The 13,912-nt window shown below is 47.0% G+C and overlaps 1 protein-coding gene across 1 annotated transcript in view; it reads right to left on the reverse strand.

The window, feature by feature from the left end:
• ABHD12 (abhydrolase domain containing 12, lysophospholipase) overlaps positions 1–13,912 on the reverse strand; it is a 117,015-nt gene that overhangs the window by 10,415 nt on the left and 92,688 nt on the right. Inside the window, exons 8-10 of the mRNA XM_029072139.2 lie at positions 13,062–13,099; positions 3,482–3,561; positions 2,810–2,892 (exon numbers count right to left, since the gene is read on the reverse strand). Coding sequence (XP_028927972.1) covers positions 2,810–2,892; positions 3,482–3,561; positions 13,062–13,099 — 201 coding nt within the window. The remainder of the gene's footprint in view (positions 1–2,809; positions 2,893–3,481; positions 3,562–13,061; positions 13,100–13,912) is intronic.

Consider the following 13,912-nt stretch of genomic DNA (forward strand, 5'->3'; position numbering starts at 1 on the left):
AATCAGTGCTCAGAACAGTACTTGCCACATAGTAAGCACTTAAATACCATAATTATTAAATAAATTACAGATATGCACATTAGTGCTGCAGGGCTGAGGGAAGGGTGAAATCCAGGTGCAAGGGAAACGCAGAAGGGAGTGGGAGAAAAGGAATTGAGGGCTCAGTCAGGGAAGGCCTCTGGGAGGAGATGAGCCTTCAATAAGACTTTGAAGGTGGGCTGGGTGATCGTCTGTCAGATATGAAGACCGGGGTTTCAGGCCAAAGTCAGGATGTGAGCAAGATGGACGAGATCGAGGTGCAGTGAGTACGCTGGCATTAGAGGAGTGAAGTATGCGGGCTGGGTTGTAGTGAAAAATCAGGTAGATAAGGTAGGAGGGGACAGGTGGCTGAATGCTTTAAGGGTGATGGTAAGGTTTTTCCGTTTGATGCAGAGGTGGATGGGGAACCACTAGAGGTTCCTGAGCAGTGGGGAAACATGGACTGAGCTGTTTGGTTAGAAAACTGATCTAGGCAACTGATTGAAGTATGGACTGGGGTTGTCGGGAGAGACAGGAGGCAGGGAGCTCAGCAAGGAGGTTGATGCAGTAATCAAGGCTGGATAGGATAAATGCTTGGATTAACATGGCAGCAGTTTGGATGAAGAGGAAAGTGCGGATTTTAGCAATGTTGCGAAGGTTGAACTGATGGGATTTGGTGACAGACTGAATATGCGGGTTGAATGAGAGAGATGAGTCAAGGATAGCACCAAGATTACGGGCTTGTGAGATAGAAAGGACGGTGGCTCAGGATGAGGGGACTACCACTGAACCTTGCTCATAGCAAAAGAGAGAGACACATCTTCACACAAGTTTGGTTTTTTTTGTTCTATTTGCCAGAGTACAGAAGTGTACAACAGGCCAAAAATATCGGTAGGTTCAAAAGCGGTATTGATAAATTCATAGACCACTACAGAAATTGGTGGTGGTTCAGAAGGGAAAAGTTAGGGATGCTCTATAGTTGATTCTGTATATAGGATCTTACTGCTAACATTCTCCTGTACACACCTTCCACCACTTTAGTTGTCTCCCCCCTCCCTCCAGGCTCATATCTCCTCCTGCCTTCAGGACACCTCCACCTGGATGTCCGCCCGCCACCTAAAACTCAACATGTCCAAGACTGAGCTCCTTATCTTCCCTCCCAAACCCTGTCCTCTCCCTGACTTTCCCAGCACTGTGGACAGCACGACCATCCTTCCCGTCTCACAAGCCCGCAACCTCGGTGTCATCCTTGACTCTGCTCTCTCATTCACCCCACACATCCAATCCATCACTAAAACCTGCCGGTCTCATCTTCTCAACATCGCCAAGATCCGCCCTCTCCTCTCCATCCAAACCACTACCTTGTTGGTACAATCTCTCATCATATCCTGACGGGAAAACTGCGTCAGCATCCTTTCTGATCTCCCAACCTTCTGTCTCTCCCTGCTTCAGTCTATACTTCACTCTGTTGCCCAGATTATCTTTCTATAGAAATGCTCTGGGGATGTCACACCCCTCCTCAAAAATCTCCCGTGGTTGCCTATCAATTCTTGCATGAAGCAAAAACTCCTCTCTACTGGCTTCAAAGCTCTCTATCATATTGCTCCCTCCTATCTCACCTCCCTTCTCTCCTTCTACAGCCCAGCCTGCAAACTCTGCTCCTCTGCTACTGCTCACCTCCTCACTGTACCTCGTTCTTGCCTGTCCCGCCAGTGACCTCTGGCCCATGTCCTACCTCTGGCCTGGAATGCCCTCCCTCCTCACATCAGCCAAACTACTCTCTTCCCCCCTTCAAAGCACTACTGAGAGCTCATCTCCTCCAGGAGGCCTTCACAGACTGAGGCCCCCTTTTCCTCTGTTCCTCCTCCCCTCCCCATCACCCTGACTCCCTCCCCCTGCTCTATCCCTCTTCCCCACTCCACAGCACTTGTGTATATTTGTACATATTTATTATTCTATTTATTTTATTCATGATGTGCATGTATCTTTAATTCTATTGATCTATTTTGATGTTATTGATGCCTGCCTGCTTGTTTTGTTGTCTGTCTCCCCCTTCTAGACTATGAGCCCGTTGTTGGGTAGGGACTGTCTCTACCTGTTGCCTAACTGTACATTCCAAGCGCTTAGCACAGTGCTCTGCACACAGTCAGTGCTCGATAAATACGATTGAATGAATGAATAAGTGAATGTTGTTGCCATTCATCTAAATTCCCTGCCTGTAGGTGGCTATGCTCGAGCTATCTTCTCCCTTCCAAGGGGCTGTGATAACGTATTCAGGTCCTTACGGCTTATAGAAACTATAACCTATAGAATCTTAAAAAACTTGATCTAACACAGTTGGAGTGATGTGGCTGTTCCTTGAACAATCTTTCATTCTTCCAGTGCCTAAAGCTGACACAGCTTGCTAGTTCGGAGGCCACTGCTCAATGAATTGGCTGTATGAGCATTGTGAGCTCGAAAAATACTGGGTGATAGTCAATCCAGACCATTCTCTTCACAAAGCTGCCAAGATCCGTATGCCCTTCAGGATTGCATAGCTCCTGAAATAGCTGATCCTAGGACTGTCTCATCCCATTTGGGCTTTAAATCCTCCTACTGCCTGGGAATACGGGTCCAATTGGTGGGCTCAGTGAGACAAGTTTTGCTAACTGCTTTATTCAGTGGTATCAGAATAGAAGCAGTGGTCAGCATAAAACCAAACACCCTCCCTGACTCCAATTCCTAAATTTCTAGAAACCAAGGAGTAGAAGAGCAATGAAGGGCAGTTTGAAAAGGAGGAGGAGTTACTTACTTTTCATCGTTTGCAAATTTAATTCCACTGCTTGTGATGGGATCGAGGAAAAACCAGTCAAATCCAGGAAAATATCTATATATCTGAATAGACCCAAAAGAGGAAGTTACTATTAGATTAATTTACACACCACCCACACCTCTTGGTGTTATTCCAGCACCACCCCCAACAAAATGCCAAAAGAAGGGCTTTGAATGGCCACTGAAAATCTGGTTTCTGAGGCCCTTTACCCAATCAATCAAATAACTAAATGAAGCCATTTCCTAGATGCACATAGTAAAGTTGGTCTGATTCTCAGCTCGCTTAAAATCACATAAAGAAAAAAAAACCGCCACAATGAGCTGCTTTGACTCCCACCCAATATCACTTCAAAACAATTCCTGATCAGCCAGGACTGAAGTTGGCTGGTTTGTCAGCCTGAGAGACCGCCTGGACCAAAACTCATCCCCACCACTGTCCCCTTTTAAAATTCTCCTCGGCTGGAACAATCAGTAAGGCAGAACCAGGTGTTAATGAGAAGCTAGTGGTCTCTCTAGGTCAGATTCTACTGGGGGCACTGCTGGGATGGCATGCAGATGAAACATCCAGCTTCTTGGCTAGAGAAGGAATTCCAGGGGCCCCTAGGACCCGCCCTCTAGATCGACAGGAAAATTCATGAAAGTCTCTACTTGCCACCGAAAACGGGTGACTCTTTGCTTCTTCACGGATATTGGTAAATGGAGATTCCAAGATCAGAGCATCTGGAGGAGTTTCTGAAAGAGGGGAAAGGGACAAACAGGAAACAAAGAGCAACCTAAGCCTTGGAAGATGAGGAATTAAAGATAGGAGTAGTAATCCTGGGATATATTGGGCAACCACTGGGTTCAATATATTTAAGCCGACAGAAAAGTAAAAAGAAGCCTGAGACATTATCCCCGCCCACCAGGAGTACAAACTCTCTTACAGGGAGATAGACCTAAAATATTTACAAATAGGGTAATTAGAATAATTTGTCTATTCAATCAACCATACATATATACACAAAAGTGTTATGGGAAGGTATGCAAAAATATGGTGCTAGGTGGCTGAGGGATTTGACATGTCTATGGATGTTAGGGAATTAATTAGGGAATGTCTTGTGGGAAAAGGTGGAATTTTAAGGCTTTTCTAGGTGAGAAAGTTAGGGTTGGTCAGTTAAGGGACAGAGGAATCCAGAATGGTGGAACAGAACAAGTGAGGGGCCAGAAGTGGGAAAGTCAAGAGCCCAGAACAGCTTGAAGACTAGCTTTGGAGGAATTAAGAGAGTGAGCTGGAAAATAGCAGGTAGAGGAGGCCTGATATGGAATACTGGCGGGCAGGGAGGAGGGGAGAGAGTGGGAAAGAAGTTTTTGCTTTGATGTGGATGGAAATGGGAGGGCATTGGAGGGATTTGACAAGTGGGGAGATGAGTGATGCTCGCAGAAGATGATCCGTGAAGTAGTGTATCATAGATTGAAGCACCAGCTATTTTTCAGACTTTCAACTCCCTCTTCCCTCTGCTACTCCATCTCTTGTCCCTAATTACCACGCTACCTATTTCATTAAAAAAATTGAAACCATCAGGTGTGATCTCTGTAAAATCTCCTTAGTACCTCTCCAGTGCCACTCTCCTCCTGTCCCCTCTTCAACTTTTCCATCTCAAGAGATCTCCTGCCTCCTAGTAAAATCAACCTCTTCCACCTGTGCCTCAGACCACACCCTTTCCTACCTCATTAAAACACTTTCCCCCCTAACTTTTTCCCTCCCTGACCATCATCCTTCCCTACTGCTTTCAAATACACCTACATATCCCCTATTTTTTTCCAATACCTTCCTTGACCCTATGATTCCCTCCAGTTATCACCCCATCCTCCCTCCCACCCTTCCTTTCCAAACTCCTTGAACGAGTTACCTACACCTGCTGCCTCCATTTCCTTTTCTTCAAGTCTCTCCTTGAACCCCTCCAAAATGGCTTCCATTCCCTTCACTCCACAGAAATGGCCCTCTCTAAGGTCACCAATGACCTCCTTCTTGCCAAATCCAGTATACTTTATTTCATCCTATTATTCCTAGACCTGTTAGCTGTCTTCGACATGGTGGACCACCCCCTCCTCCCAGAAACATGCCCTGACTTCAGCTTCCCCGACACTGTCCTCTCCTGGTTCTCCTCGTGTCTCTCTGGCAGCTCCTTCTCAGTGCTTTTCATAGGCTCCTTCTCCACCTCCCACTCTCTCTAACTGGGAGTTAGCTTCAAGGCTCAGTTCTGGGGTCCTTTCTGTTCTCTACCTACACCCCACTCATTGGGGCTTCAACTATGATCTCTACGTAGATGATTTCCAATTAGCCCTTCCAGCCCTGACCTCTCTCCTCCACAGTCTTCACATTTCCTCCTGCCTTCAGGACATCTCTACTTGGATGTCCTGCTGACACCTCAAACTAAACATGTCCCAAACAGAACTCCCTATATTCCCACCCAAACTCTGCCCTCCTCTTGGCTTTCCCATCACTGTATAGAGCACCAGTCAGTCATACAATTCATTCACTCCTTCAGTAGTATTTATTGAGCACTTACACTGTACTAAGCACTTGGGCATGTACAATACAACAGTAATAATAATGTTGGTATTTGTTAAGCGCTTACTATGTGCCGAGCACTGTTCTAAGCACTGGGGTAGATACAGGGTAATCAGGTTGTCCCACGTGAGGCTCACAGTTAATCCCCATTTTACAGATGAGGTAACTTAGGCACAGAGAAGTTAAGTGACTTGCCCACAGTCACACAGCTGACAAGTGGCAGAGATGGGATTTGAACTCATGACCTCTGACTCCCAAGCCCGTGCTCTTTCCACTGAGCCACAAGTAGTTACAGTCCCTGCCAATAATGAGTTTACAATCTAAAGGGGGGCAGACAGACATCAGTACAAATAAATAAAATTACAGATACATACATAAGTGCTGTGGGGCTGGGAGAGGGGAAGAGCAAAGGGAGCAAGTCAGGGTGATGCAGAAGGGAGTGGGAGATGAGGAAAAGTGGGGCTTAATCTGGGAAGGCCTCTTGGAGAGGTGCCTTCAATAAGGCTTTGAAGATGGGGAGAGTAATTGTTGGGCAGATTTGAGGAGGGAGGGCATTTGTGGCCAGAGCAAGACGTCAATGGTGAGACAGGTGAAATTGAAGCACAGTGAGAAGGTCAGCAGTAGAGGAGCAAAGTGTGCAGGCTGGGTTGTAGGACAGAAGTAAGGTGAGGTAGGAGGGGGCAAAGTGGTGGCGTGCTTTAAAGCCAGTGGTGAAGAGGTTATGTTTGAGACCGAGGAGTATGGGCAGACACTGGAGGTTCTTGAGGAGCGGGATATGTCCTGAACATTTTTGTAGAAAGATGATCCAAGCAGCAGAGTGAAGTATGGACTGGAGCGGGGAGAGAGAGGAACCTTGGAGGTTGACAAGGAGGCTGATGCAGTAATCCGGCAGTATAAGATGAGTGACTGTATTAACGTGGTAACAGTTTGGCTGGAGAGGACAAGGTGAGTTTTACCGATGTTGTGAAGGTGGGACAGACATGATTTGGTGATGGATTGAATATGTGAGTTGAATGAGAGAGTGGAGTCAAGGATAACACCAATGTTACGGGCTTGCTAGACAGGAAGGATGGTGGTGCCGCCTACAGTGACAAGAAAGTCAGCGGGATGACAGAGTTTGGGTGGGAAGATAAGGAGCTTTGTTTTGGACATGCTAGGTTTGAGGTGATGGGAGGACATCCAAGTAGAGATGTCCTGAAGGCAGGAGGAGATGAGAGACTGGAGAGAGGGAGAGAGATCAGGGCCGGAAACGTAGATTTGGATATCCTCTGCACAGAGGTGGTAGTTGAAGCCATGGGAGCAAATGAGTTCTGGAACTGGAACCTGGGCCCACATCTTCAGGGTCTAGAAGCTGTGGCCCATAAGGTTCTTGGACATCATCATGACTCCCCGCACCACACCCTCTAATGATCCCATTCCTGTCCTTCTTTCCCACCTCCATCATAAAGCCCCATCCCCTGCATCACACCCTGTCATTTTACCCCTCACATCAATCTCTCTTTGAGTCTCTCACTCCATCCAAATGCAGCCTATGGAAGCCCCACTTAATCAAGGACAATCTCCCTTTTACCCATGACCTCCTTCTGACTCACCTGCTCTTCCTCTCTGCCATTACTGAAACCTGGCTCAATCAGACGATACTGTTCCTCTCTCGCCAGTGAGTCTCTCCTACTCCTTCTTCTACTTCCCCCACTCACTGTGAAAGGGGAAGTAGTTGCTCTGTCTCCTGTCCCACAGTGCCCTTTGACACCATCCCACCAACTCCATTTCTCTCTTTCTATTCTTTCGAAGCTCACATTATCCAACTCTTCCACCCACATCAATTACCAGTTGCTACTCCCCAGCTCCACTAATTTGGAGGCAATTTTGATGCCTCCTCTGCTTCTCTCCTTTTCCAGTCCTACACTGACCCAAGGGGACGTCAGTATCCACGAGGATGTTCCGATGATCTCTCAACTGCCTCCTTCCTCTGGCATTGCTCAACTCTGACAACCTCCACCTCAGCCACTCACCAATCTGGACCCAAACTGAGTCTCATCACACTAATCCTAGTTGCTACCCTCACTAACTCTGAAATTTGACTCTCTGACCACAGCCTCTTTCCCTGACTTCTCTCCCATGTCCTCGGTCCCCACGCAGAGACTTCTCATCTCCTGAACCCCCTTCACTTACCCTAGGCTTCTAGGCCCCATTTGGACTCCCTACCCATCCCTCCCTTTTCCTGAGGCACCAATCGACGCCCTCAACTCTGTCCTCTCCACTGAACTCAAATCCCCCGCATCCCTGTCCCACTGTCAATTTTAACCAGCTAAACCCCAGCCCTGGATCAGTCCACATTCTGCTTCCTCCACTCATGAGCTCATGCAGCCAGTTTTGCTGGTGGAAATCTGGGCATCAGGCCAACCTCGTCTATCTTAAACTCATTCTCATCTGCTACAACTCTGCATTTTTCTTTGCTCAGCAACACTACTTCTCTTCCCTTTATTGACTCCCATGCCCTTTGCCCATACCAATCAGTCAACGGTATTGAGTGCTTACTGTGTGCAGAGGACTGTACTAAGAGCTTCTGAGAGTACAAAAGAGCTGGTAAACACATACCCTGACCCCAAGGTGCTAAGAGTCTAGAGGGGAGACAGACATTAAAATAAATAATGGGTAGGTACATAACTGCTGTGGGGTTGAAGGTGGGGTGGATATCAAGTGCTTAAAGGGTGCCCCTCTAGACTGTAGGCTCTTTGTGGGTAGGGAAAGTGTCTGCTATATTATTCTCTCCCAAGTGCTTAGCATAGTGCTGTGCACACAGCATTCAATAAATACCACGGATTGATAGATTACAAATCCATGTGCAAGGGTGATGTAGAAGAGAGAGGGAGTAGGGGGAATGAGGGTTTACTCGGGGAAAGCCTCTTGAAGGACAAATGACTTTAATAAGGCTTTGAACGATTTCAGACTTTTTATTCCCTCCATAAGCCCCCAGTGTCCCCAACTGCTCTACTCTCTTCCCTTTGATAACCCTACTTTGTCAGACAAAACTGAAATCATCAGGCGTGAAGTCCCCAAAGTCTCCAGCTCCTTCTTGCCCTCCCATCTGATCTCTTATGCTTCCTGGCTTGATTTCTCAGGAGAAATTATCATGCCTGCTTTTGAAATCTTCCCCCTCCATCTGTGCCTCAGACTACAGTCCCTTGCACCTTTTAGAAAAACTTGTGTTCACTTTCTTTCCCCCTTTCACTGCTCACTGTGATGGCTTCTTCGCCTCTGTTTTCAAACACGCCAACGTGTCTCCCATCCTAGAAAAACTCTCTCAACTCCACTGCATCCTCTGGCGGTTGTCCTTTCTCCCTCCTACCAATCCCCATCCAAACTTCTTGAGTGGACAGTTTACATCAGCTGACTCCACTAACTCCACTACCTTGAACCTCTACAATCCAGCATCTAACTCCTCCACTCCAATCAATCAATCAATCAGTGGTACTTACTGAGAGCTCATGGTGTACGGAGCGCTGTACTATACGGATGGAAGAGTACAATACAATAGAGTTAGCAAACACGTTCCCCGCCGACAATGAGTTTTACAGTCTAGAGAAGGAGACAAACATCAATATGATTAAGTAACATATAAGAAGCGCTAGATCACCTCCACGGTCCACTTCCTTCACTCCTGTGCACAAGCCTGCTAGAGGAAATCTAGGTATCAGGCCTAATTCATCCACTTCAAGTTCACCCTTGCATGCTTTTAACTCTGCCTTCTCTGGGCAAAATTATTTCTAATTCCATACTGACATCCATGTCCATCATCCTCGCCAGTTGTTTCAGACATTTACCTCCCTCCTCAACCCTCCTGTCCCTGCGCCTCCCCTATCCCTTGCCCCAGTGACCCGGCCACCTACTTTATTGATAAAACTGACAAAATCAAGCATGATCTCCCTAAAATCTCTCCTGCCCCTTCCCAGTCCCTCCCTTCTTCTGTCACGTCTTCAACTCTCCCATCTCTCCCAGCACTATCTCTAGAGGAGATCTCCTGCCTTTTCTTAAAATCCAGCGCCTCCACCTGCATATCTGATCCCATTCCTTCACACCCTTTCAAAACACTTGCCCCTTCCCTTCTTCCCTCCCTAACTGCCATCTTCAACTGTTTGCTCTCCAATGGCTTCTTCCCCACTAAGTTCAAACACGCCCATGTCTCCCCTACCCTAAAAAAACACTCTCTTGACCTCATGGCTCCCTCCAGTTATCATCCCATCTCACTCCTACCCTTCCTCTCCAAACGCCTTTAGAGAGTTGCCTACACCCACTGTCTCACGTTCCTCTCCTCCAATTCTCTCCTTGAATCCTCTCAAATCTCTTCCTTGCCAAATCCAACAGCCTCTACTCCATCCTAATCCTCCTGGGCCTCTCAGCCTTCATTGCTGACCAACCCCTTCTCCGCAAAACATCATCCACCTTGGCTTCACTGATGCTGTCCTCTCCCAGTTTTCCTCCATCTCTCTGGCTGCTCATTCTCGATCTCTTTCAGGAGCTTCTCCTCTGCCTCCCACCCCTTAACTGCGGGTGTCCCTCAAGGTCCAGTTTTGGGTGTCTATCTATTTCAACTACATCCCTCCCTTGAAAAAACTCATTTTCTTATATGACTTCAACTACCACCTCTACGTGGATGATACCCAAATCCACATTTCCAGCCCTGATTTCTCTCCTTCTCAGCAGTCTCGCGTTTCCTCCCTACCTTGAAGACATCTCTACTTGGATGTCTCGGTGCCACCTCAAACTTAATATGCCTAAAACAGAGCTCTTCACCTTCCCACATACACATACTGAGGAGGTATAGGGCGGTACATAAGTACTAGAGATGACTGATGGGTTTGTATGACTTGAAAGGGAGGGAATGAAACAAGCAAGGCAGGTTAGATAGGGTGTGCTTTGAGGAGGGCTTCTGAGTGTAGTCAGGACTGTGGCTTGCAGATTAGGGGAGGGAAGGACGTCCACAGGGATGGAAATAGGAGAGTTCAAAGTAATGAACAGTAGGAAGAACGACGACAGCAGGTTGGAGAGTAGCTAATCAAGAGAGCACAGCGGTAAGGGGGAGGGAGTTGGTGGAGTGCCCTAAAGTCGACTTTGAGGAGTCTGTGCACAAACGTGGAGGGACTCGGGATGCAAGTGGAGGGGTCTGATGAGTAGAGAATTGTGTGTCCAGTGATATTTGAAGCGATGATCCTCAAAGCAGCATGAAGTTCAGCTAGTACAGGACAGAGGCTGGAGGCAGGGAGACCTGAGAGGGAAGCTGATATAAAAGTCAAGTTACTCTAAGACCAAAGCTTGTCTTACAGGGTGGTGGGGGCTGAGTGGAGAGGGTAAATGCTCAGTGAATACCATCCATTGACTGAGGAAAGAGGTAGGACTGGGAGATGTATAGGAAGAACCACAGGATTTGGCAGCAGCACAATGAAGGGGAGAACAAAAGTGTGGCGACACATGTAAGGAGGTTGTGATTTTGTAGGACAGGCAGGAGTGCTGATTGTGCTGAGACAATTCAGAAGGGAAGATGTGTAGTTTGACTTTTAGACATGTGGAGCCATCCAAGTGGAGATGTCAGGAGTTTGCAGGTTAGATGAAAGCCCCAGGCTAGAGAGGGAAATGTGGGAGTCTTCAGCATAGAGGTGATAAGTGAAGCCAACGAGCAGGTGAGGTCCCTGAGCGTGTTGGGGCAGAAGGGGCAGAACAGGGGACAGATGAAAACCCTGACAGATGCTGACAGGAAAGGAGAAAGAGGAAGAAGAGGAGCCAGCTAATGAAACCCAGAAAAGTCAGTGAGATAGGAGGTGAATTAGGCAAATTCTGTGTCAGCAAAATCAAGATGTTTCAAGGAGGAGAATATAGTCCCAGGTGAAAGGTGGTTGAGAGGTCAAGAAAGATTAGTAGCATCCAGATTAGCGTCTTAGTAGCGTCTAAATCATCAATGACTTAGAGAGTACAGTCTTGGTGCACCAAAGAGGTCGAAAACCTAATTGAAGTGGCTCAAGAAGAGCTGTAGTGGAGAGGAAGTGAAGGCAGCAGGTGTGATCCATTACAGGAGTTTGGATAGGAATGGGAAGGAGATGGGATAATAGCTGAGGGAGTTGTGGGATTGGGAAAAGGCTTTGTAAACATGGCGGGGGCCGGGGGGATCTTGGGCATGTTTGAAGGCAGATAGGAAGGAGCTAAGAAAGTGAGAGGTTGAAGGTAGTGATGAAAGAGAGGAAAATGAAGGTAAATGCTTTTAGGAGAGAGGTTAGAGGGTCAGAGGTACAGATGGGTGGGGGGAGACCTCTTGAGAAACAAAAGGGAAGCATGAGAAAGGAAAGGCAAGAAGATTAAAATAGAGTTGTGAGGAGGTGATGGGAAAACTTTGAGATGTTCTCTCCTCATAGTAGCAACTTTGCCAAAAAATTATTATGATTAGTTTTTTATGGAATTTGTTGAGCGCTTTCTACATGCCAAGCACTGAACTAAGCACTGGGGTAAATACAAGATAGGGAGCAAGGTAGGTAAGGACAAGGGGGTGGGAGCACTGGGGGTTTCATGAGGGAGTAAAAAGTTGGGAAGATGATGGGGGATGTGGGCATAGGATTTGAGGGAGTTGGGATTTATGGAGAGAGCAGAGTTGACAAAGACACACACCACCCCCATCCCTTGCACTCCTCCACCCATCCTTAACCCCCTTCCCAGGCCCCCTCCTCCCCATACACCCAGGCACCTCCTCAATTAATCAATAGTACTTACTGAGCACTTACTGTGTGCAGAGCACTGTACTAAGCACTTGGGAGAGAGTTGGTAGACATGTTCCCTACCCACAAGGAGCTTACAATCCACAGGGGGAAACCAAGACATTACAATAAATTATGGACGTATTCATAAGTTCTGTGAGGCGGAGGGTGGGGTGAATATCAAATGCAGTCCTGGCTCTGTCACTTGTCTGCTGTGTGATATTGGCCAAGTCACTTCACTTCCCTGGGTCTCAGTTACCTCATCTGTAAAATGAGGATTAAGACAGTGAGCCCCATGTGGGACACAGTCCAACCTGATTAGCTTGTATCTACTGCAGGACTTAGAACAGTCCTTGACACAAAGTAAGGACTGAACACCACCATCTTCATTATCATTATTATTACTATTGCTAATAATAATGTCAGGTGAATATAAAATAGGCCTATGCAGTTACATATCCAGTGCATAGGCAAGACAAAAGGGAGAGGGAGGACAGGAAAAGAGGGCTTAGTCGGTCTCTTGGAGGAGATGGGATTTTAATAAGGCTTTGAAGGAGGGGAGTGTGGGGGTCTGTCGTCCGTGGACAGGAAGGGAGTTGCAGGACAGAGGGAGGACGCGTGCAAGGGGTGGGCAGTGAGGAAACTGGTGTTAGAGGAGTGGAATGTGCAGGCTGGGATGGAGTAGGAGATTAGACAGACCCTGACCCATAGGTAGTCTCACCCAGAGACACATACACAAACAATGCAGGGTTTAATCACAGCCTTGGAACAGTGAAATACATGACTCCATCATCCACCAGTACATGTCTGCCCAGATTTACCTAGCTCTTACTCTGTAGCACAGTACAATAGCAGAACAAGAGACAAGCAGCATATTTAGAGGTAAGAGACTTGCCAGTAGCCACGGTCACAATGCAATGCAGTCAGACAAGCATCCTCACCTCGTTCACAAAGCCGCCTTACTAAATTTGTTGCAACTCTGGAGATAAAGGAGAAAGAGTTTAAATCAATCATATTGAACAATCAATGGTATTCAACAATCAATGGTATTTATGGAGAGTTTACTGTGTGCACAGCACTTGTCTTAAGCACCTGGGACGGTAAGCTCGTCTCTAGACTCTACGCTCGGTATGGGCAGGTATTGTCCTTCTTTATTGCTGAATTGTACTTTCCAAGCGCTTAGTACAGTGCTCTGCACACAATACAAGTTCAAAAAATGCGATTAAATGGACTGGCCAAAGTACAGTACAAGTTGGTAGACACTTTTTCTCTTCCCACAGGGAGGTTACAGTCTAGAGAAAAATCCCTAGGGGAAGGCACAAGTTTTCTTTCCCGACTCCTCTCCCCGCTTACTCTCCTCCCTCTCTCTTTTTCTTTCACACGAAAGAGGTGTAACCTGGGACCTCGAAGGTGGGAGGCACTAATAGCGGGGAATTCAGGAAAAAAGTTAAATTTCAACAAAACGATTGGATTAGTCCTGAAATGCCTCTCTGTGCCTCAGTTTCCTCACCCCAAAATGTGGATAAAATATCTCCTCTCCTTCCCTCAGACTGAGAGACCCATTTGGGACATGGATTGTGTCTCATCTGATTAACTTGTATCTAACCCAGTGCTTAGGACAGTGCTTGGCACATAGTCTTTAAGGAACATCATTTATTACCATCAGTCCAACATAGCTAATAAACAGCACTTATAATAATGTTGGTATTTGTTAAGCGCTTACTATGTGCAGAGCACTGTTCTAAGCGCTGGGGTAGACACAGGGGAATCAGGTTGTCCCACGTGGGGCTCA

This window comes from Ornithorhynchus anatinus, chromosome 9 (assembly GCF_004115215.2).
Source record: "Ornithorhynchus anatinus isolate Pmale09 chromosome 9, mOrnAna1.pri.v4, whole genome shotgun sequence".
Taxonomy (NCBI): Eukaryota; Metazoa; Chordata; class Mammalia; order Monotremata; family Ornithorhynchidae; genus Ornithorhynchus; species Ornithorhynchus anatinus.